We start from the raw sequence: 24645 nt of genomic DNA, 5'->3' as shown, positions 1-24645 counted from the left end.
GGACACGCGAGCGCACACGGGAGGCCAGGCAGGCGCGGCGGACGGCCCACGTGCAGGGGCCGCTGCGAGGGACGGCTCCCAGCGCGCGGCTGTCCCCAGCAGGAGGCGCGGGGCTGGACCGGCGCGGGGCTGGACCGCGATCCCGGCTCTGCCTCTTGCCGCTGCTGGCCCGCCTCGTGGGTCGTCCTGTCTGCCTTGGGGCTGCTCGGCCGCAGCCGAGGGGTAAGAACGGGTGAGAAGGACTGTGCGCTCACCACGCAGCCTGTGCGCGTCCCCAGGGACCCAGCACACCGCCTGACCCCAGAGCCTCCCGCTGACAGGGACGGGGGTCCTAATTTCTGCGTCTGAGTCACCTCAGACCCCCTGGAAACTCTGACACGAGTCACAGACCGTCTCCCTGAAATGACGGCCAAGGGCGCACGACACGGAGGGCGCAGCCTGCGGAGTCTGAACCCACAGGTCCGCGCTGGGTGCTGTGGGAGACGCCCGCAGTCCTGGCAGGACGCCTGGTGCTTGGAGCAACGGGGTCACGCTACAGGGAGAGCTAACATGCCTCACCTGTTCTGGGACTTCTCGCTCTAGGCACAAGGATAAGAAGAGGGAGTAGCTGATAACACAAGCGGTAGCCTTGAGGCTGAATTTGGGAGTTGGCTGTAATCTGTAACTACTGATCTGATTGTAACTAGTGATAATAACAAAGCCAGCTTTGTGAGAGGAAGAATGACAAGCCAGGGAGACGGGTGGGGGAGCTGGCTCTGCCATTCTTCCCCTCTCTCTTGCCGTGTTAGTTAATGCATTTCCAGACTCTTCTTCCTAACCATCTCTGCAACAGCTGGGGGCCTCGGGGCCAGGACCTTTGGCCCACGGGCTGCATGACCTCCTCCCAGCACCTCGCCCCTCAAGCCCTGACCTGTGTCCTGCCTTTAAGGTCCAGAAACAGGGGATCCCCGTCATCGCCCAAACACTGGCGCGGGGCCCCTCTGGGATGCTGCACACCCTGTCCCTTCTTCCTGAAGGGCCCTCGTCCCCAGGCCTTTAGTGGACATTGGCCCATCTTGCCAAACCACCGCCTTGGGACAGCCCCCGCCCTGCAGCCCCAGGACGGAGAACAGGGCTGCCTCTCTCCTCCTGACACAGCTGGGCGCCACGCCTTCCACCCTGCCTCCCCGTAGGTCCTGCCGGGGGATGTGTGCGCGCTCGCTTCCCCACCCCCAGAGCCCTGTGTTCTCCAGAGGCCACGCCTGGCATGCTGGCACGCGGGGTGGGGGTGCTTTGGCCGGAGGGCCTCAGACCTCGGGAGCTCAGGCGGCCGCGGGCTCCGGCAGCAGCGGGCCGGGCCTCCTTGGTGCAGCCGCCTCCCTGCCTCGCCCGCGCGAGGACCCCCTCCAAGTCTCGGGGCCCCCCACGTCACAGTCCCCTCGGACAACAGGCTGGCTCTGTCCTTACGCAAAGCGGAAACTTGGACGCGTACTTGACACAGGGAGAGGGCCACGTGAGCACGAAGACAGAGATGGGGTGATGCTTCCACAGACCAAGGAACCCTCGGTCAGCAGAAACCCCCGCAGGCTGGGTGCGGTGGGTTGGGGCCGGGAGGAGCCGGTCAGGTCCCTCCGGGCCTCGGAGGGACCTGCCCCGCCCACACCTCGACCTTGCACTTGCAGCCCCCGGAAGGGAGGACAGATTCCGGATGTGCAGGGCGCAGTGCTTCCCCGCAGTCCCCGCCCTCGGGAGACGCATCGGAACGTACGAGGGCAAGCGCGCCAGCACCAGACTGAGCCCCGCACCCGGGAGGCCCTCCGCCAACGCCAACGCAGGCGGCACCATCACCCAGGCCCCGTGTGCCGCTCACCTGCTCCAGATCCGCGAGGGAGGCGGACGCTGCGGCTGGGGCCGCGGGCCCCCGGGCAAGGGGAAGACGGGCCACTGGCTTCCACTGCTTGGCAAGGGGATTATAGGGCCGGGAGGAAGGCACCCCCGTCCTCGTCCCGTCTTCGTCCTCCTCCACCTCCTCCTTCTCCTCGGAACCCTCGGCCACGGCCCAGCCCCGATGGGCAATGAGATCATAGATCAGTATGTTCCCTTCTGCCTCCTCCTCCTCTGGGGCTGCCTGACCTTCGGCCACCAGCACCTGCCGCTCGATGCCGTTTTCCAGGTCCTCTGAGGGCTCTGGGCACGTGCCGGCCGCAGGCGCCAAGGCCGAGGCCCGCTCCGCCAGCAGCACTGAGGCCTTCACGCCGGGGGTGCCCCTCTCAGGGTCCAGGGTTCGCAGTATCTTGCTGGGCTAAAAAACAAAGTCGGTTATTTCTTTGGGTGACAGGGAGAGGCATCACAGCCCTTCCCCAAGCCACTTAAGAGAGAAAGAAATGCCGAGCTGTCTGCTAGGTGAGCCGGGGCCATGTGACACTGGAGAGGAGATGCCACAGGGTGGGGTCCCAGCTCGGCCGAGTGCTCGGGGGTCCCAAGATGAGTCTGTTATGGGTTGAAGGGACACCCCCAAAGACGTGTCCACACCCTAGCCCTGGGACCTGGGACCTCATCTGGAGGGCACATCAGATGAGCGTGGCCCTAAATCCAACGACCAGGGTCCTTCTAAGGGGAGAGAGGCAGAGACAAGAGGCCGGAGGCCGGACGCGGACACGAGGGAGGGTGGAAGCAGACACTGGAGTGAGGCATCCATAAGCCGAGGAGCTCCGGGGACGGCAGCAGAAGAGGGTGGGAGGGGGACAGAAAGGACCGTCCCCTAGGGCCTTGGAGGGAGCCGACCCGCTGACGCCTGGATCTGGGACTCTGGCCTCCAGAACGGGGAGACGAGAGGAGACGACAAGTGCCTATCGTCTTCCGCCCTCCCCCGGTCCCCGAGCGTGACCGTTCCTCCGGCTGCCCCGCAAGCCGCACACAGCCCTCGGCCCCCCGAGCCTCGGACGCCCGCTCAGCGGCCCAGGCCCGCGGCGCTCACGTCGTCTTGCAGCACAGACATTCGGGGGCTCCGGGAAGCGGGGTGCAGGCAGCCCTGCGCAGCTGGGCTGCGCGTGCCAGTGGGGTGCTTGGGCTGCGTCGAACCCACCCCGGGCGTCTCCCCGCCGCCAGGGCCCGAAGCCACCCCCGGTCACAGCCCAGGGTGACACTTACGTGGCAGCCTTGCTCACTCGAGTTTTCTGAAAATCAGAGAGAAGAGAAATGAAAGTACAGTCCTGCGCCCCAGCACGACGCTCGGCGAGCGAGCGTGCGCCGGGGGCCCCCGAGGCCACGCCGCAGCCGGGGAGCTCCTGCCACCGAGGGGCAGTGCATGTCACAGGGCGAGTGCCGCACCACGCACGGCCCGCACGGCTTGGGCACGCGGTGAATGGTTCGCTGGCTTGGGGGGCTGCCGTGCTACCCTTTCTCCCGTCGTGGGGTGCGCCCTTCCCACCCCTGACACCCCCGGCGTCCACCGCCACCCTCGAGGGCACCGTCCCCCCCCACGCTGGACCCAGATCCCTGCGTCGTGCTCAGTCGCGGGCGTGCGGGCCGGGAGCCCGGGGGTGTGGGCGCGTGTGCCCCCTGCGTGTGTTCCCACGACGACGGAATGGCCTAGCCACCCACGTTTCCCGACGTGTCCCCGCCGTCAAGCGGTGCACGGCTACGATCAACGCTAACCGCACGGCGACCTGCGCGAGGCAGAGTAAGGGCCTGATTCACCACAGAGGGAGTGTCCTTACCTTTCAAGAAAGCGACAAACGGCTCGGAAATCTGGGAAATCTGGAAAATCGGCTTACCTGGGAACACAAGGGAGGCGGGAGTCCACGGGGTGCTCCACCCCCACCGCCCCCGAAGCAGCACCCCTCCGGGGTGAAGCCCTGTCTGGGCAGGGGGCACGCGGCGCATGGCTCCCTGTCCCGGAGCCTCGCTGCAGGCACGGAGAGGCCCCCCAGTCACAGAGTGAGCCCGGCTGCATTCCACACGCCTCGTCAGGACCCCCCAGCTCCCGGTCCCCATCTCGGAGCTCCCGATGGGGCTGCGAGGGCATTTTTCCGCAGGGACGCTCAGACTCTAACTTACGTTTCTTACAGGCGATGACGGTGACGGTGATGACGAAAATGCCCAGGACCAGAAGGACCCACCAGTACACGTTTGGGTTTCCTGGAAGGAGACAAACAGAGAAGGTTCGGCCCGGCTAATAAGCGCGTGCCCCTCGCCCGAGCGACTTGCTGCGAAGGACCAGTGTGAAGTCCTGGCGTCCCAGGTGGGGGCTCCTTCTGGTGCGGGCAGTCACAGCGGTGGGACTTACTCTTGGGCCAGGGGGAGGAGGGGGACACAGCTTGTCCTGACTGGTGGGAGAGGCCAGGTCACAGTGGCCCGACGAACGGGGCAGGGTCCCCCCTGGGAGACAACTATTGCGACCACTCAGGGGTCTTGGTGACATCACAGCACCGACAGGAGCCACAGACACAGAGACGTGGAGGAGGGGCGGGCCCATCAGAGCTGTGGCAGCCCCGCGAGGGACCAAGTGACTTTCACACGATGCCACCATGCCACTCAAAGGCTGTTCTCTCTTCTCTAGTTTTTTTCTTTTTTTTTTTTTGGTATTAAAATATAACTAAAGCATCTCTGTGGTTTTGAATCAATTGTGTGTGTGTGTGTGTGTAAACTGACAAGTTACTTCTGAACAGTAAATTGACGCCTCAAAGCCCCAGCGATATAGAGGAAGGACGAGGGGTCCGATGCCAGGGCCTGTGAGCAGCCCCCGTCCACGGACAGACAGACAGAACGGCCCAGACTGGCACAGGCCCCTGGTTTACGATCGTGTGACACTTGAGAGCATGGGAAGGGACCGTCTTTTCTAAACACGATCTTGGGTCATCTGTACATGTGCGCAGAAAAAAAAACACACTGAACCGTGACTGCCTGCCCACACCACGAAAATATCCTTTCCAGGCTCATTGCAAAAGGAAGTGAGAAAGGCAAAACCATCGAGCTTCGGGCAGACCACGGGAGTTATCGCCTCGGGATGAGCTAAGCGCCAACCACGCAGCAAAGTGATGACAGCCTGGACGGCATTAACATGAAAAACCTGGGTCCGGCAAGACACCCCATGAGCTTAGTAAAATGATACGTCTCCTATGAGGGGACAGGGACATCGCCGGCACAGAGGGCCTGTTCCCTGAGTTTATAAATGATCATCAAACACAAGAAGAAAAAGCCCTGATGTAAATATAAAGCCCAACACAAAAACGAGCGACGGTCTCGCAGACTTAGCACAAGAGAGCCGAAGGCATCGCTTCTCCTGGCACGGGCCTACCTCAGTCCCCCACGCCACGCCCGGGTGCCCCGTGAGGGCGGGGCCCCGGCACAGCGTCGGGGCTGACGTGACAACAGGACGGAGGACACGAGAATGGTCTGAACCGAAGGACAGACCCGAAGGACAGACCCGCAGGCCTCCTGGACGCCGGCCGCTCCTCCCCACCTGCCGCGCTCTGGCACGTGAGACACGATGGCACCAGCGAGCTCCCTGGTCGGCCCGAGGGGGCCGAGCCGGGCCCCCGCAGGGCTCCGACTTGGGGAGCAAGGACAGGGAAGCCCAAGCTAGTCCCCAAGGATTTTGTTTGTGTACTCAAGACAAGGGAGGGTCTCTGAACTACAGCCCACGGGCCAAATCTGGCCCACTGACTCGTTTTGTAAATAAAACTTTATTGGCGCACACACGCGCACCTCCGTTTACCTGCTGTCTCCAGCGTCCCTTACTACAGCGGCCACGCCGCCTATCCCCAGGGTGGAACGTACAGCCCGCAAAGCCTTAACCACTCCCCTGTGTGGAAAGGTTTGCTGACCCAGATTTAGGAGGTGGGATCGGCTTCTTACCTGACCCTGGGTTCTTCGTTTCTGTGGCACAAATGGTATCCCTCGTGGCGTTGCATGCTTGAAGGACGGCACCTTTACACCTGAAAGGGAGGGGACCCTGAGCGCTGCTCCTCCCTGCCCGGGCCCAGCTAAGGGGCCGGGAGTAGGGGTGGGGCGGTGTCAGGCCCTGGGGGACCTGTGCCTGGAGTGTCCCCGGCTATCTGGCCCAAATCCATTCAACGGGAGTGAAGCTCAGGGATTCTCTGTGACACTTGGGAAAGAGCCTCCCCATGCCCACCCCCCGGTCCTGGATAAAGCCGTGCGTGGTATGAGGACTGGACCTGCTGTGGCCCTTTCTCTGCCAAGGGAGCAGTCAGCCCGAAGAGGAAGCCCAGAGAGGAGCACAGGCAAGCGAGTCTGGAGCAGCCGGAGCCCTGATCAAACCAGACCCGAAGGCAGCCCTGACTTTGGCCCTGTCAGTTATGCGAGCCGGCAACTCAGTGTGGACTGGTCGTTATTTAAGAAGATAGACACGGTGTTCCTCACAAGCGAGCTGTTTTGTAAGCGGCTTTACCACTGTCATGTCTCCCGCAAAGGGCCCCCCGGAACGTCAGCAGGAAACCCTGTTGGGGAGCAGGGTCTGGCAGATGTCACCGCGTCAAGGTAGAGTCACGCCGCGTTAGGGCAGGCCTTACTCGGGGACCGCGTCCTTACGAGAGAGGAATCGGTACGCAGACAGAGAGGAGAAGGCCACGTGGAGACAGCCCGAGAAGACGATAGACATGAAGGCAGAGGCAGAGGGTGGCGCGGTGTGCCTACAAGCCGAGGGGCGCCCGCCACCGCCGAAAGCCGGGAGAGGCAGGGAGGGCTCGCCCCAGAGCCCGCGGAGGGAGCACGGCCCTGCCGACAGCTTGCTTTTGCACTTCTGGCTTCCGGACTGTGAAAGAATGCATTTGTTGCTTTTGAAAGCCACCCGCTGTAGTGCTTTGTCACTGTGACGGTGGTCATTTGGCTGTCCCAGAGCACAGGACCGCTATTCTCTCTGCCAAGAGCCCCGTCCCTCTGGAACTTTCTATGCCTGTCTCCCTCTCTCCCTCGTCATTCTCTGCTTGAGATCTGTCTGAAACAGCCCCCTCCCTGCCCTCCATCCCTCATGGATTCGCTATGCGTGTGTCGATGACCTGTCTCCGGCAGGGCTGGGGACCGGGCGTGCAATGCCCCTGGCAGGCCACAGAGGGCTCCCAGCTGGCCACTGCACGCCCACGCATCCAGGGACCCTGTGAGGCAGATTCAAGGCCGGCTGCCAGGTGGAGGCATCCAGGTGCTTTACTTGATTTAACCTCTAGGGGGCAGCTGGGATGACAAGCCCCAGCGTACAGATGGGGAAACTGAGGAGTGAGGGGCAGGCAGCTCCGTAACTGACCCAACGCCAACACTAATGTGCACTGGCTGGAGGTGTGGGGCCCGCGCCCCCCCCCCGTCCGGTCCGCCCGGGCCCCCGAGGCCAGCACCTGGAGCACCGGTAGCAGTTCTCTCTGCATAACTCGGAGTCGCAGTAGAAGGCTCCCTGCCTGCACTGGCACTGCTGGTCACTCTCCGGGGAGCACGGAGTCACCACCTCCTCATCTGCTAAAGAGAGAGAGGGCGAGGCTCAATCATCAGTGCGGGCGGGAGACAGGGAGGCCTCTGCCCCCTCCGACACTAAACTCCAGAGACTGAGTCACAAGGGGTGAGTCAGGCCCCACCCTCCGTTCTAGCACGTAGGGGCGAGATGACTAGGGAGGACGATGACGTCACAAGGCCGTACTTATGCAAGAGCAAATAAGAACCGGGAGCTTTAAGACAGAGCCGTCTCCCTCACAGCCCTGCCGTATTTCTCTGCATGCTCGGACTCTCCTTAAGTGTAGTTTGTTCACGTAAACATTTTACACGTTCTTTGCTGGATTCATTCCAAAGGATCTTACTTTTTGTCTGGGTATCCTTTTCCCCTAAAGTTACATCTTAAAACACTTTGTTGCCAATATACAGAAGTTGAGAGAAACTTTTGTATACGATTCTTGCCCGTGGCTACTCTGAGCTCCTGAGAACCGTAGACAATTCTTTGACCATATTCGTGTATCATCTCGGTGAGGAAGACGCCCTGTGGAGGCTCCTCTGGCAGAGTGGTCCCCCGGGGTCATAACTGCCAGGTGGGAGGGGGCGCGTGTTAGAAGGCTCAGGGCCGGTCACTCACCCTCCCGGCACTGGGAACAGGGCAGGCAATCGGTCTCCATGTTGCGGTGAGCCATGAAGGTGCCATGCTCACACAAGTGGCACTCTGTGATGTGGTTACTGTCGCACTCTCTGCTCACGTAGTGGCCTGTGAGAGGGGTGGGACACAGAGGTGAGGTAGAGGTCCAGCGTGGCCCCGAGGCCTCTGTCGAGGGGGTCCCTCAGCGCTGGGTGGCCAGGCCCCTGCAGCGCCCCAACTCTCACCTCCTCCCTCCTTGGACTGACCCCTGGCTCCATGCGACCCAGGAACCAGGGACATAAATCACCCTCGGCTTCAATCGATACCCCACAGCCCAGGGGACAGCCAAGAGGACTGTGCGCCCGCCGCCAGCCCAGCCCAGCCGCAGAGCAGCGCGGACGCCAGAGGCAGCGGCGCCCGACGCAGTCCCGAGCGCTTCCGGTCCAGTGGTCACCACGCACGGCGACTATGCCTGAGCCGAGTCACACTCTCCCCACAGAGGCCCTGAGCACGCACGCTCCGTGGCACTCGGCACACGCGCCGAGATCACGCCGCCTCACGTCGGACCAGCCGCGCCTCATCCACCCCTCGACGTGGCGTGGGCCTCGGCGTGCGGATGTGGATGCGTGAGTGCACGCGCGGGGTGCGGGGGTGTGCGGGGGGCGGGGTGAGTGGTCCCCGAGCACGTGCGTGGGGTGCGGGGGGTGCGGGGAGGGGACGGGGTGAGTGGTCCCCAAGCCAGAAGCCTTGTGGCTCTGCAGGGTGGTGGAGGAGGGGCGCCCGGGGGGGCGTGGCCAGGGCGCTGGGTGGGGCTGTGTTTGGCCCCCTCGGCCCCTTTCCCGGCCCCTTCCCGTGCGGCGGCCCACGCTGATCTAATTCTACACAAACGCGCTCTTCCAGGCTGGAGCGAATCTGACCTGTTTTCAATGTGAACGTGAAATATAAAAGCCTTGGAGTTATTTCTAACCAGAACGCGTCTCTAATCCTGACATAACAGACACGTGTCCCTAAATCGGATTTATCAGATGAGGTTTGGCTAACGACTGTTTGAGAACGACGTGAACATCACACGCAGGAACGCTGTCTGCTGGGGTTTGACGTTTTCAGCGATCGAGAATGACTACATTTTGTCCGCGGAAACAGCACTACTAAAAACAGAACGCTGTCAACAGAACGATGTCATTCGTCCCCGAAGACCATCGCTATAAGAGAGCGATACGAAAGTTGTGACTAAAAGCGAGATTCTTCGTGGCAAGCTTTGGGGTTGACGACTGCCATCCGCGAGCTATCTCGGGCTCGATGCTAGCAAGTGTTCTCGGGGCAAACGGAGAAGGGGTTCTGAGAGACCCTTGTCCCTGAAGCAGTTTCGCGGACAACGTGTGCATGCCTGTCTGTGTGTGTAAGTGGGGTGCAGCGCTGGGGGCAGTGGGCCTCTGCCCAGGTTCCGCAGAAGGCCCAGGGCCTGGCGGTGACTGACCGTGAGACGGCGTGGCTGAGGGTTGGGCAGAGCCAGCCCTGGGAGCCTGTGGCCTCCCATCTGCTGTATAGGGTGAGCACAGGGCTTCTTCAGGATGGAGAAGCCTCTAGGGCTTTGCCGGGCAGGAGGCCGGTGACAGCTGCACCCCAGGGGCTTCCCTTCTTTGCATGTCGACCACCGTCCTCCTGACAACAGGGGCAGTGGGAGCGTCCAGCCCGGGCATGCACCCCGACTTCCGTCCTCCAAGCCCTGCTGAACACACCTCACCCACCTCAAAACAAGCACACAAACCCCTCTGTTCACAAGAGCGCCCCCTAGGCAGAGGCAGAGGTAGGGTGGCTGGGTGCCTGGCACCTGCAGCTCTGCCCGAAGTACATGTGCCCGAAGGCTCTCGAAGAAGTCCTGACACTCACCAGCTGGGCAGAGGTCACAGCAGACGCCGAGGCTATTCTCAAACTTGTCCAGGCCACACCGGGTCGCACTAGTTGTGATGGTCACCTTCAATTAGAAAGGGAGACTGATTATTTTAGCAATTATATTCTCTTTTTTTATAGCTTTAATTAAATAATTGGTTTTATGACTAAACAAAAAAAAAAGAAAGGGAGGCTGAATTCATCAAGATGGGGTCTGCCCCCGACGGATCCATGCCTGTCCTCCACACAGACACGTGTGAGCAGAGAGGGACGGCCACCTGCCACCAGGGAGCACTGCTTCCCGCTGGGGCAGCGCACACCGGTGACTTTTTCTTATAATCGCCATGTCTGCGGACTTGTGCTGTGGAGCAGGTATTGTCTGGGGGCCGCGGAGGGCTGGCTTTAGTTTCTGAACGCGCGTGGTGCGGCTGGCTCTCCGCCCTGGGCGTCTGACCCGTCTGCGGTCGCAGCGAGGTCCCGGGGAGCAGGCCCCTGTGCAGCTCAGCACGCATTCTGTTCTGCACGCGGCTAACTCCCCCAGCAGGTGCAGGTATCCGTCTTTTCCCGGCCCAGGCGCTCAGGCCTGAATTCTCTCTCATCTGACTGAGAGAATGCCACCATCCACGCCCCCCCCCCGCCCTATCCCACCGAGACGAGGCCAGGTACTGACCTTCCAGCCCTCTCCACCCATCGGACTCTGTAAATTCTGTATCATTTCCTATAGGCTGAGCTCCTAAAAACGCCACGTGGCTAGATTTTTCTAATTCAACCTGATAATTCATGAACGAGCTTAACCTATTCGTGTGTAGGGGTTTCTGCTCGGTTTAGACTTATTTCCACCCTCTTGCTTTGTGTTCTTGATATCATGCTTCCGCTTTGATTTTATTCCCCATTTTTTATAAAAGGCTTTTACTTAGTCTGTTGCCCCCTCCCCCAGAAACTTTTACTTCCTTCACTGCAGAACCAAATAGGTTCTATTTTTTACTTTTTACTTGATAGGTTGCACATTAAGTTGGTGAAAATGAAGCAAGAAGTAACAGAAAAAGGTATTTAGATACGTTTCAAGAAAAAAAAAATCCAGTTTGGAAACACTACAGTAGAAACTGTTTCAGGTAAGTGTCAACATCAGTAACTGAAAGTAAAAACAAAAACGGAACATTGATGTAGTTTCAAAGCAACCTGCCACAAGGCACTTAATGATTACACCAGGAAAAAAAACAACTTTACGGTGAAGAAGCCTGGCAGATGCCACCAGAACGAAGTCATCAATGTCATCATTGCCACGAATTACAGGTCTCTTGACAAGGCGTGGTTAAAATGACACATTGCTTTTGTGGTACTTGTGCCAAAAATCCTAGCTGGGATTGATTCGCAAGAAACCAGCAAACAAACAAAATGGAGAAACATTCTACTGAACTATTGTCTGGAACTCTTCAACAGTATTAAGGCTGTAGGAAAAAGGAAAGAGCGAGCGAGCCCCCAACGGCACTTGAGGGCACCAGAGGGAAGCTGGCCAAACACGCGGCAGTCTGTAGACCAGACAACAGTGTCGCCTGGATGGTCCCCCCCACCCCAATTCCGATGCCTGAACAGCAGGTACCTAAGATGTTGCGCTCTGTGGGATCTGGGTGACAGCCACAGGAAGTCAGTGTGCCAAGTTGGTGTGCCAGTTTATTTTTGGTTTTTGAAAGGTGTCACTCTAAACAGGTGGCACCCACCCTGAGTCTTCCAGGGGCGAGGCTCTCCTGATTTCACTGCCGTGAGCCACACAGACTTGGCGGCCTCCCATCTCTCAACAGCAGGCACCTCCAGGCTCTGCTGCCACCTGGGCCAAATGTGCTGCTCTGCCATCGTCACCTGGGGACCAACCTGTCCCTCTCTGGTGCCTTCAGCCCTCGAGCCGTGCTGCCGGGGATCGGGCCACGGGTCCTCACTGTGGACCTCAGCTATCCTGCCAGCCCCTGGGTAGTGGTAGTGGGACGAGCAGCTGAAGAAGCTAAGGCTGGTGGTATCGTGCCTGTGGCTGGGGCCCCGCGTCCCTGACCCAGAACCAGAGGGCTGGGACGAGGGGCTCAATCCCCCGCCATGCTAAGGCCACACGCCTTAGTGATCACCGCGCTCGAGAAGCAGGGCCGCTCCGATGGAACAGCTTCCCGCTGCTCCACCCGCCTCCGAACGCACCACGCGGCTGAGCAGCCATCACGGCCTATATATGGGGTCGGTTGGGAATCTGCTTTCTGGTCAAGAAGGCTCATGGCCTGAAAGGCAGAGCCAGAAGCAACAGAGCTGGTTCGCCATGTGGCCCTGGCCCCCGGAGCCCAGCAAGGAGCGGGAGGCAGAAGCACGTGACCTCGCAAGTTTCCCCCCCCCCCAATTAGGCTAAACTTCACATCACATAAAAGTAACCTCTTTGAAAGCATAAAATACAGCAGCATTTAGTACATTCGCACTGTTGGACCATTTGGGTAACTTTTAAGTCTTAAGCTATTTCAAAACAAAACTTAAAAAACCCAAAACCTTTTAAAGGAGGGAAAAAAGAAGAACCTCAGACAGAGGAATGCAGCTCTCCTCAGGAACACAATGGATGTTGTCCCCTCCACTGTGAGCCTCCTGTCACTCAGGGCCTCGCCCCCCCATGTCAAGGCCATTGGTCCTCAGCCCCGCCCAGCCACCTCTGAACACCTCCTCTAGCACTCACTCTGCCCAGTTCCTCTCCTGCTTCCGGTTCTCCTGCTTCCGGTTCTCCTGCGAAAGGAAGCCACTCTGCTCCTTCCTCCTTCCTCACCCCGAAGGAGTCTGGGAGGCCCAGAGGGCCTTTCAGCACAGCTGTTGGCACCCCTCAGGGTGTGCCCTGCCCTCCGGCACCCCCTGACCTCCCAGGCCCAGGATGAGGCAAAATGTAAGCCCCAACCCCAAAACAACAAAAATCCCCTTCAGCAATCAACATAAATACTATTTAATGCGATATTTAAAAAAAGAGAGAGAGAGAGAAAGAAACCAAATCAGCAAACTGGGATTTGCTGGCTTTTGTGAATAAAGTTTTATTGGGACCGGGCTGGGGAACTAGGGTGTGCAGACAGGGGGCAGTGCCAGGCCAAGCGCCGGGCCCTCTTCTGTCTTTACTTATAATGTTCCCATTTTTTCATCACGTGTTTTTTTGCACGAATTTTTTATTTTTAAAAAATACTGCACCAAATATTGTTTATCTTGTTTCCTGAGTTTTTATGATGCCCCTGTAAATTCTGCACCTGAAGTGAGTACCCAACGCACCTCCTGGGGCGCATCCCTTGGGTTCCCCTATTACCTGCCCACTGCCCACCTCCCACCGGCAATGGCTCCGCCCCACGGGGCTCACCCAGCTGGGGGTCTCCTCCGGGCCCCTGCAGTCCCCACCCCCTCTGCTCTCCCCTTGGTTTTGTCCGCCAGCCCCTCAGGCAGAAAGATCCCTTCCAGCCCCTTCCCTTCTGTCCTAGGAAACCCCTAAAGAATCACCACTAGGCAACCAATACAGGGTGGGACTCACCCACTGGCAGATGTGGACCCCCAAAAGGCCTCAGTGAGGACGCACTGGGGAACCTGAAGGCAGCCCAGGACCTCGGTGGGTGTGAACATGCCATCAACCTGAAGTGCACAGCCCGCGTCCCTGGGCAAGGCCTCAGAGTGGAGGGGCCTGGGAGGGAGGAGTCAGGGGTGGTGGGGGGAGGGGCAGCCCTACCGGCCTATACCCTGAAGGGGCTCCTGAGAATCCTGGGGCCAGAGGCTGCTCGGCAACAACGCCGAGGACAGAGGCGTCTGCTCCGTGCCCCCCCACGTTTCGCCCACCGGTGGGCTAAATCCAGAGGGTGCACACAGGAAGCACCCCCTGGCCCTGAAGCTTCAGGATATAGAACAGGAAGGAAGGTCCCCTGAAGACACACTGTCCCACGCGTCCTGCCGCACACCCAAGCTTCATGGAACCAGAGGGTCTCTGGCTAAGGGGCCTCCCCGGCATGGCCCACGGAGGACGGCGTCGGGACAAGCAGGGTCAAGGACAGCTAGCTAGCTCTCATGCTGATCCTGAGGAAGCACAACCCACGCAGCATTGTTCATCCCTGCGCTACAGACGGAAAACCCAAAAGCTGATGACATTTCTCAGGAAGAGGTTTCAAAATGAAAGAGCAAGTAGACGGAACTCCGCGAGGCCTGGGGTGTGGAAGTTTAAACTTCCCAGACACACGTCCTACTCAGGTGCTAAATCCGCTGGCTGCTTTCAAAACCAAATATATCACACACTGTGACAATGTTTCCAGAAACGATTGCATTCGAACAAATGTTAGCGATGTTCAGAAAGTAGAGAAACTGTGTGAATGAAGCCATTTCTGCGCGAAGGCTAGAGAGCAGGAAAGCACTGAACTGATTGCTAGACCCAGCCTCGGTTAACCGCTCGCACCCACCGCCTCCGCGCGCGGCGTCGCGGTTCCGGGCGCCCGGGGTCGGCGGTTGCTGCGCCCCCGCATCCCCGCCGGGTCCCCCAGGGCCGCGCCGCCCACAGCCCCCGGGTCAACACAAACCTGGCGGCGCCGCAGGCCCCGCGGCCTCGACCCGCCACGCCTTGAGCTGCCGAGGTTGGCGCCCCCGACTGGGAAAAGTCTCTAGCTCCCCTCGAAACACTGAGGGGGCCACCTCGGGCCTACCCCGCGCCAGCGCGTCCTCCGCCAGGGCGCCCGCAGGCAGGGGTAGGCGCCGAGGCCAGGCCGGCGGCCCCCCGCGCACCGGGCCGGACCCGGCGATCCCGGGCGGCCCTCGGCGCGGCAGGGTCGGGTGGGCGGCGGTGAGGGTGCGCCCGGGCACCCGCGGGGCTCGCAGCCAGACCCCTTGGCTGTGCCCGGTGGGGGTGCATCCCCGGCCGGCCGGGCCCGGCCCGCTCCCCGCGCATCCGGCCTCCGGAAATCCCCGCGCTGCCCAGCCGAGCGGGCCCGGCGCGCCGGCCTCCCCGCGCGCGGACCCCCGCCCCGCGGCCTGGCCCACTCACCCAGGCCGGGAGCAGCAGCAGCAGCGGCGGCAGCCACCCCGGCGGCATGGCTAGGGGAACGAGTGAATGAACGGCGGCGACGAGCGGCTGTGGACGGAGAACCAACCGCCCCGCGCGAAATGACGCCGCGCGGCACGGCGCCGCCCCTCCGGGAGCGGACAGGCCCCGCCCTCGCCCGCGGATTGGCGGACGGCTCCGATGGTGTGAGCGGGGCTCTGATTTCCTTAACTCTCGAAAGCGACCTTTACCCTGCATCCTGAGTCCTCCCTGACCTCATCTTCACTAATTTCATCTGATAATTAGGTCTTGTTTCCACGTGAGACCACAGTCCGAGGTCCCGGGGGTGAGGACCTCATCTTATGAATTGGGGGGGCAGGGACAAATTCATCCCATGACACGAGGTGTCTGGTCCAGAGTCATCTAACGGACGCGGCTACCCCAGCACAGGCAAGCACGAGCCCGGGGCGAGCACCTGCTCTCCGGTCACGCGCTCCGCCCGCCCGAGCTCCCCCCAGCTCTCTGCGAGCCCTTCCCGGCCCCCCACGCCTCCCGGTGTGGCGGGTTAAACGGCCCAGTAGCTGGACGTCTGTGCAGTTGCTGGGGAGTGAGAAGGAGGCCGCCTGCAGAGAAGAAAGGGATGTGTGAGGAGGGCCTGGCCTGGGTGTGGCCGGAGCCGGCAGTCCAGCCACGTGCTGCTTCTAGAGCCTTCTAGAGCGTGCATCTGTCGCCTGAGCGGGAAGGGAGGAGTTCCACTGCGGCAGGATGATGCTGGGCTCCCCAGGACTGTGTCGTGAGGGTGCCCCTGGGGCCTGGCATGGCAAACCCATTGCGCATCCCACTCGAGATCCAAAAGAACCCAAAGCAGGATCTCAGGGAGACCTACCTGCACCTCGTGTTCACAGCAGTTAAAAGATGGAGGAACCCACGTGTCCCTGGACGGATGGCGGACACAGGAATTCTCGTCCATCTGTGCAGTGGAATATTGCGCAGCCTCGAAAAGGGAGGCTGTTCTGACACCTGCTACAGCACAGGTGTACCTTGAGGACATTATCCTGAGTGAAATGAGATGGTCACAGAAAGACAAATCCTATATATATGAGTCCGCGTCTGTGAGAATCTAGAACCGTCAGTCACAGAGGCGGAAATTAGGATGGTGGTGGCGGGGGGTATGGGGACAGAGTGTTAGTTTGGGAAGACAAAAAATTCTGGAGATGATAGTGGTGATGGTTGTACACAGATGTATTTAATGTCACTCGAGTGTGCGTTTAAAAATGGTTAAGATGGGAAAGTCTCGTGTCTATTTCACCATGATAAACGAAAAATCATGACAACATTCACACAGACCTGAAGCAGCCCAGTGTCCCGCCCCTACCGGTTACCACCCAAGTGACAGGGACGAAACGCGAAACCCACGCTTCGCCTGTCTCGGTCTCTTCAGAAGTCGCTCTGGCTGGCTGGCCACTCAGCCGTTTTTGTCTTTCTTCAGCATGCGTGGCGGTGCACCACGGAGTGCTTCCTCCGAAAGTGACAAGAGCAGCTTTGACTCAGTGCCGAGTCTTTCAGGAACGGACTCTGTGTTTGCCACTTACGCTTCCCGAAGCTTCAGAACACAGGGTGACACCGAAGGGTGCCTGATCCCAGCCTCCAGGCTCGCCACCCCATTGTGCAAACCAATCACGTCCCCTGTGCCGGTCCTACCGGTGGCTCGCCCTCTCCTTCCCTCCCTTAAAATCCATCAGAAACGCTTCTCTCCACCTGCGTCAGAGGCCAACACCTGCCAGAACGATTAGGCACCTGAATTGGAAAGGAAGAAGGAAAACCACCTGTTTGCAGATGACATCACCTCGTAGGTAGAAAACCCTAAAGAGGTCATTAAAGAAACAAGCGAGCCACAGCCACCCCGTTGGAATGAATGAATGCACGAACTGAGGACGGGAGCCAGATGGCGGTGCCTCTCCCATCAGGCCCTGCCCGCACCCTGGCCTCCAGGCAGGCCTCGCGAGGGCGGGGGCGGCGCTGTCACACTCAGAAGTGAACCTTTAGGCACAGCCCGCTTGGGACACGGCCAGCTCCGGCTGCTCTCTGGCTGTGGTGGCACTGCGGGTGTCTTTGGGGACTGCACCGGGGCTCGAGGGCCTGTCGCCGGGACTCACCGAGGACCACTCTGTGCCGGCGCCAGCCATGCCCTCTACGCGTGCCACTGCCTTTAACAAATCAAACACGACTTTAAGGACAGAAAGCGTGGCTCATCCTGGAGAAATCGCTGCCCGCTCGTCAGGACCCTGAGGTCGATCAAGGTCGACCAGGAGGGCACACCAGGGCTGGGCATTGAAGGCATCTGGACCAAGGGGACCGCAGAAGGTCCCACATGGAACTCGATCTAGGTTGGAGGCCGCTGGCGAGCCTCAATGGGGAAGGCTGGATCCTCAGAAATAAAAAGGAAAATGTAGATCAGCCGCAGAAATGTGGGAGGGGAGGCCACCAGGCGCGTCCCTGACTTTGATCAGGGCAGAGCATGACGAATGGCCGAGCAGAGAAGTCCCGCTGCTTGGAGGCTGGCTTCTCAAACTGGATACATACAGAGCGATTCTGAGCGTCACCTGGAGTCAGTCTTCCTGGCCTTGAATGCAAGGTCTGTGCAACCATGGCAACCGTATGCCGCTCCGTGCAAAGCCACTTAGGCGTCTCAGCGTCTGTGCGTCAGGCTGTGCAGACCGCCCTTCACTACAGGCAGAATTCAGACTGAGTTTTCAGATTTAACAAAACGATTTTCCCAACTCTTGAAAAAAAAAAATCTCTATAAAGAAAAAAGATCTTTAAAATTTCACTTTATCATCATCCGGTAGAGGAATTTGGATTCGGTTGGTTTTGAGAGTTTTCTGACAAGTCTTGGTCAGAAAAGTTGTCTTGGTGCATTGGGTTAGAGGCACTTAAGACAGTAAAACAACACACCCTAGATGCAAAATTCTAACCAATAAAAATAGCTTTAAAAAATGAGAACGTACATCCACAGAGACACTTGTGTACATCAGTCAAAAAGCGGAACCCAAATGCTGCCCCCCACCCCCCCAAGAAACGGACAGACACAACACGGAGGGCTGGACAGCGACACGCTGAGACATGGCTGGGCCTGAGGAACCAGACGCACGGGCCGCCTGGCGTGTGGCTCCGTTCATGCGGCACAGCCACGAGAGGCGAAGCCATCGGCGCGGGGCTAGACTGGCGTCTCCCAGGGCCATTAACAGTCAGGCCCGCGGTGCGACGGGCCTGACTGTAATGGGGACTGGGGGGTCTTTGGCGGGGGGCGGGAACTAGTTCGTGACGAGGGGGGCATAACTTGTGAATGTCCTAAAAGTCTCCGAATCATTTACTTTACGGTGCTTAAAATGGTGACTTTCATCCACCTCAATACAAAATTAATGAAAAGATCCATTCAGCCGAGTCTCAAATTTTCGATCCACGCCCATTTCCACGATCCTCTTGGACTCTACCTGGGACCCTGCCATGGGGTCTTGCTTGGCCCTCTCCAATTTTCTGGGTCTTCGGGGCGGGGGCAGAGGATGGGAAGGGTTCCTGGTCACTGGGGCTCTGTGGCCCTCTTAGCTGGCCCCGGCCGCGAATGTGGATGTGGGGTCTTTGGCAGCCCCTCCCAGGGACCACCACTCGGTGTGTCCCGTAGGTGGACAGCTCCGCTGGGCTGCACGAAGGTCCTTTCCAGAACAGGGAGGCGTCGTCCGCGTGGAACGTTTGCTCTGGTGAGTCCTTTTCCCCCGCACGCAACAGACTCGCCATTCGCGTTCACTGGACGGAATGAATGACGGCGCTTCGATTGCTTAAACCCCCCGGAACCAGCAGGCGAGTCGACACTGGAGGCAGGTCCAGCCTCTCTCTTCATGTCACAAACAACCTTTCCGCTCCGGTCGCGGTGCTGAGACGGATACGTTGCCGTGTCTGGCCTTCGGTCCAGGTCATCGCAAGTGTCCCGCGCGTGATCGGATCCTTTCGAAGCTTCGATAGTCTGGCCGCCCTCGGTGGAGCGGACCCTTTAATGGCTTCTGTCGCTCGCTCTCATTCCTCACCGGTCGTAGCCGAGGCAGACGGGAACACACACCGCTGACGCCCTGCCCCCGTGGTCCCCGATCTCTTTTAACTTCGTTTCCAGGCCAGTCACTCCACGTGGCCTCCTACTGACGACACTGGTGGTGGATTCTGGAGGCGAAGGGGCCGCGACGGACCAAACAGCACCGCGGACCGCGCAGGGGGAGCCGGGCGCCGAGGGGCGCGTGGGGCGGCCGCCGCGCGACGAGGCCGCCCACTCACGGCAGGCTTTTATTAAACTTTTTTTTTTTTAAGTTGAAAGGGTGCATTCTAAAATAATAGTGAAAAAAGCAGCAAACATGCAAACGTGATCGAGCACCGTGTGCCGCACGCGCTGGGCTCTTGCACGCGGGCGCGCCGGGCTCGTGCGGGCACCGGCACGGCCACACGCGCGTGAGCGGCGCCGTGCACACTGACGGCATGGCAGTGTGACCTCACAGGGGACGGTGTCCCAGCGTCACCCCAGGGCCGCTGCCGGGCGCACGGCTCACTGTTCACGAGAAGGTCGCTCCCTGCGCAGGACTGGGAATGGCAGCTCTAAGGGGGCCGCAGAGGGACGACAGGAGAGGCGTCACCGGCGTCTGGCTGAGGGGAGAGCAAGGCCCAGGCCCGGCCAGCCCCGCCCCCCCGCCCCCCCCCCCGCCCCGCCCCCAGCCGCCCGAGTGCAGAGGCTGGGGGCCGCAGGGCTCGCGTCAGCCACTGGGTCAAGTAGGAGTCACGTGTGACACTTGCGGCCCAAGGTACTCGAGAAGGGGGCCCGGCCCCCAGACTCTCCTCTCTGCTTGCTCGGATGCCCACATCGCCATGTGGTGCAGAGGGGCCTGGACCGCTCACCCGCGGGCGCCCGCTCACGCGTCATCACGGCGGAGCTTCGCCTCATCTGACCAAGAAACCTGGTCCGGCGAATGCGATGCCTGCGTCCCAGTTCTGGCCTCTGCGAAATAAGGGCGACAATACTTTGCCACCGACGGCGGAGGGAGCATCACAGGTTAGAGGGCCGGCTCAGCGCACAGTGCCTACGATACTGACGAAGGTGTGTAATGAAGCGTGCCCCCCGCACCGCCGTCTGGCCCCATTTGTCCCCTGCTTTATCCAAACCAAACACGTTATTCATTTTCTTACAGAAATGAATGCATCGTAGAATAGAGACAACATTCACTTTAAAAAATCATGAAAGCTTACATTTTAAATGAGGCCAACGCCATTACTCCACTGCTCTTACTGCATGCAGAGCAGAGGGTGGCAGCGGCCTTCTGGCAAGCTGGCCTTGACCCTACGGAAGCCTGGACGCCAGTGTATGGTAAATCCCTACTTCACAGTATACACAGGTGGCCATATGCATGAAATGCACAATGCGAAACCATGAAACTGCCCAGCTCAATGTGAAAATGTAGGGTGACATATTTGGGACTTGGGGGATAGACTTCTTATATAAGATGCAAAACCCATAACTCGAAAGGTTAAAAAAATTGGTGGGTTGGATTCATTAAGGTCAAGACTTCCTTCTCAAGAAATACGCAAGAGAGAAAGTTACACGGAAGACAATTTGTGAAGGATCTGAAATGACAAGAGATTTCTACTGAAGTTTAAAAAGTGAAAGGCAAGAGGAAACCCTAGGGGAAAAAAAAAAAGCAGACAGAGGCCCCTGGGAAGACGGCAGACTGGGTAAAAGCGGGGTTCGTCTCCTCCCAAGTCCGCACTGAAATACAACCAAATTATAAAATAATCAATGTGGAGAATCAGCTGATCACAACACCTACATATGATAATATAAGATACAAGAGCCACATCGGAGCCAGGAGGAGGGGCAAAGTCATAAATCAGGCTGGCCTCGCTCCTGCGGGGGCTGGACAATCACCGGGAGGGAGAGCAAGGCTGCAGAGGATACCCCGAAAAAGAGGGGAGTCCTGGTCTCATCTGGGGGCGTCCCAGCCCAGGGAGGAGGAGATTCTGATAACTCTGACTGTAGAAACCAGAGGGGATTTGCCGTCCAGGGGAGACAGGAGACCGAATCCCTAGACGTCCCTTGGAACGACCCCTTGGAATGACCCGCGCTCAGGCTTTCTGCCCTGCGGACACTCACCCGGGACTCTACAGGGTCATCTACAGACAACACATCTTGACTGTGCAGACCCCTCCCACAGGGACGTTAGGAAGCTGGTCAGAGGGGCTCAGCCCACGCCGTCCACCCCGCAGATCGCCGGGCATTTGCTGCCGATCGGCTGCCAAGCCCGGCTCCGATTCGGGGCCCAGCGTTCACAGAGGGCAGCCAGCGCCGTGGGCCGCATTTCAGAGACGGGGTCAGGCAGATCACTGCTGCCGGCGCAAACGTGGCTGGATATCGGGCTCCAGCGGGCCAGTCTCAGACAGCAGCTGGTTGTGCTGCAGTCTGAGACTTGCCCCGCCCGACGCACAAACTGCCCCTGGTGGCCACTGTCAGCGAACTGCCACAGCCCAGCCGCTCCTCGCCCCTGAACTCCCATGCCACACCGGCTCCAGGCTCTGGCTGGCACAGGGCGGGCACCGCGCGGACATCAGCGCAGGCGACCTCTGCTGCCTGCAAGAGCTGCAGCGTCGCGTCCGGGGAGCACAGGGGTCTGTGGGAACGGCCCTGATGGCAGCTGGCCTCACCGTGCCCTGCGTCTACAGCGGGAACGCCCAGCAGAGGAGGTGCGGCCAGACCGAGGCTGTGTTTGCCCAACAGCCCTCGTCTCCCCGAGATCCGCCTCGCCGACCACGACGTGCCTGCAGCCCACTGATAAGAAGCCGCCCGGGCCCTGCTTGGCTCTGGGGTTGGGCTGTCAGCACAGACCACAGACCTTGGCCAACGTGGTGAGCGTGTTTCAGGGAAAACAGTTGTGAGCAGACCGCGGCTGCCTGGACGAGCTGCAATATCTCCTGAGGGGATTGCAGGGCTCTGTGTCGGCCCGACGGCCCTGGACTCCCTGAGCTCCTGCCCCATCCAGTACACAAAGTGCCCACTGCACAGTGACAGGCAGCTGCCCCTGCCCCGGAGGGCACACTCAGGCCCAAGGTGGGCAGCAGCCGACATTGCAATGAGTGGAAACGTGTCCGGGGGCCACAGACAGCGCTGGCACGTAAACTGACTCTGAAATGGCAGGGGGAAATTTACTCGATGGATCCAGGACACTCCCCGGGTCCCTGCGCCACCCAACACACATATCGCCCAGAGGCTCATCCAGGTTCAGAGCCTTATAGACAACGGACAGATGCTGTCACGCCTTGAGGAGCACCGGACCCTCTGCTAAACTGTCTAGGTCGGGGCCAGGGGATGACTGACCGCTGCCTACAGCGCTGTCTCTTAGCTATAGATTCAGCACAGGCAACAACCATCAGTGGATCACTTTGCAGTGCTCACCAGGGAGCCCTGGGCAATCCAAACCAGAGGCTGACCTTGGCCTCTGCGGGAGCCCCTCCCGAGGGGCCGCAAAACCAGCGCCTCTGGAGGCTGGCACTGGACCACAATGGACCGACTCCTGACTGGTCCCGTTAGTGATACACACAAGGGATGGTCGCAACCAGTACACAGCCTGCTGGGAAAATCCCACTCAGTGGGGTCAGACCCACACAGCATCTCTGACCCTGTGGGCACAGCCGATTCCCACAGTCACCCCGAGGGTTAATGCCACTCACTGATCTCTAACAACAATAAAAGCTTGGCAACACACAACCCACACAAAGGTCACGTCCAGAGTCCCCAGCTTTAGGGATCGGGGAGAGTGCGCCACTGGGCCACACAGGACACCTTCCCCATTAGGCCAGCTGGTCAAGGCTGAGACATGAAACAAATATTCCTGACACAGACATGAACACAGAGAGGCTAACAAAATGAGAAAAAAAAAAGAAACATGCCACCAATGAAACAACAGGTCAAAACTCCAGAAAATAAGCTAAATGAAATAGAGGCAAGCAACCTACCAGACACAGAGTTCAGAACACCAGTTACAAGATGCTCAATGAACTTATGGGAAGAATGCATGAGCACAATGAGAACCTCAACAGCATAAAAAAGGACACGGAAACCAAAAATCGAACCAGACAGAAATGTACAATAACTAAAATGAAGAATACACTAGAAGGATTCAACAGAAGATCAAATCGGTGACTCGGAAGAACGGGAAGCAGAACACACCCAATCAGAACAATGAAAAGAAAAAAGAATTAAAAAAAATAAGGAGCGTTTAAGAGACCTCTGGGACAACATGAAGCGTACAAATATCCAGAATATAGGAGTACCGGAAGAGGAAGAGAGAGAACAAGGGATTAAGACACTATTTGAAGAAATAATGACAGAAAACTTCCCTAACCTGGCAAAGGAATTAGACATACAAGGTTAGGAAGCACAGACCCACACCAAGACACATCATAATTAAAATGCCAAAGTTCAAAGACAAGGAAGAATCTTAAAAGAAGCAAGAGAAAGGGAACTACTTACAAGGGTGCCCCCAGAAGAATGTCTGCTCACTTTCCAATGGAAACTTTGCAAGGCAGAAGGGAACGGCAAGAAACATTCAGTTATGAAAAACAAGAATCTACAACCACGTATACACTACCCAGCAAAGCTTTCGATTAAAATGGAAGGTGAGGTAAAGAGCTTCCCAGACAGGAAAAAGCTTAAGGAAGTCATCTCCAACAAGCCAGCATTAAAGAATGTTAAAGGGTTTTCTCTAAAAAGAGAAGGGATAAAAAAGAAAATAGAAATGACAAATACGAATAATAAAATGACAGCAACAATGTACCTATCAATAATCACTGTAAAAGTAAACAGATGAGAGGCTCCAATCAAAAGACACAGGGCAACCGAGTGGATAAGAAACAAGACCCATGCACATGCTGTCTACAAGAGACCCACTTCAGATCAAATGACACTCACAGACTGAGAGCAAAGGGACGGAAAAAGGTATTTCACGCAAACAGAAATGAAAAAAAAGCCGGGGTAGCAATACTTATATTAGATAAAATAGACTTTAAAACAAAGGCTGTAATAAGAGACAAAAAAGAGCATTACATAATGATAAAGGTACCGATAACTCAAGAGGACATAACCCTAGGAAACATATATGCACCCAACATGGGAGCACCTACATACATAAAGCAATTATTGACTGACATAAAAGGTGAGATCAATAATAATGCAATCGTAGTAGGAGACTTTAACACCCCATTGACACCAATGGACAGATCTTCCAGGCAAAGAATCAACAAGGAAATAATGGGCCTAAAAGATATACTAGAACAGATGGACTTAATAGCTATTTTCAGAGCATTTAACCCCAAAGCAAAATTACATTCTTCTTAAGTGCACAGGGAGCATTTTCAAGGACAGATCATATGTTAGGACACAAAATAAGTCTCGATAAATTTAAGAAGATTGAAATCATATCAACTGTCTTTTCTGATGACAATCGTATGAAACTAGATATCAACTACAAGAAAAAAACTGGAAAATATCCAAACTCATGGGGGCTAAATGGCATGCTAGTAAACAACAAGTGGGTTATTAATGAGATCAAGCCAGAAATCAAAAGATACCTAGAGATAAACGAAAATGAAAACACAACGACTCAAAATTTATGGG

At 58.1% G+C, this 24645-nt stretch overlaps 1 protein-coding gene across 3 annotated transcripts in view; it reads right to left on the bottom strand.

Annotated features, from left to right (window-relative positions):
• LOC107503231 overlaps positions 1 to 24645 on the bottom strand; it is a 32490-nt gene that overhangs the window by 2379 nt on the left and 5466 nt on the right. Inside the window, exons 1-9 of one of the 3 annotated variants that reach the window (XM_016131211.2) lie at positions 14949 to 15098; positions 9938 to 10022; positions 8051 to 8176; positions 7329 to 7446; positions 5839 to 5918; positions 4039 to 4119; positions 3699 to 3755; positions 3130 to 3155; positions 1850 to 2281 (exon numbers count right to left, since the gene is read on the bottom strand). In XM_016131211.2, coding sequence (XP_015986697.2) covers positions 1850 to 2281; positions 3130 to 3155; positions 3699 to 3755; positions 4039 to 4119; positions 5839 to 5918; positions 7329 to 7446; positions 8051 to 8176; positions 9938 to 10022; positions 14949 to 14996 — 1053 coding nt within the window. In that variant the 5' untranslated portion in view covers positions 14997 to 15098. Of the gene's footprint in view, positions 1 to 1849; positions 2282 to 3129; positions 3156 to 3698; positions 3756 to 4038; positions 4120 to 5838; positions 5919 to 7328; positions 7447 to 8050; positions 8177 to 9937; positions 10023 to 14948; positions 15099 to 24645 lie in introns of those variants that run through there. The other 2 variants (XM_016131219.2, XM_036220262.1) reach the window with 2 other exon arrangements.

Source organism: Rousettus aegyptiacus, unplaced genomic scaffold (assembly GCF_014176215.1).
Source record: "Rousettus aegyptiacus isolate mRouAeg1 unplaced genomic scaffold, mRouAeg1.p scaffold_m13_p_5, whole genome shotgun sequence".
In the NCBI taxonomy this organism is placed as follows: domain Eukaryota; kingdom Metazoa; phylum Chordata; class Mammalia; order Chiroptera; family Pteropodidae; genus Rousettus; species Rousettus aegyptiacus.
Note: the sequence above shows the minus strand (reverse complement) of the source record. Positions and strands in the feature narration are given on the sequence as shown.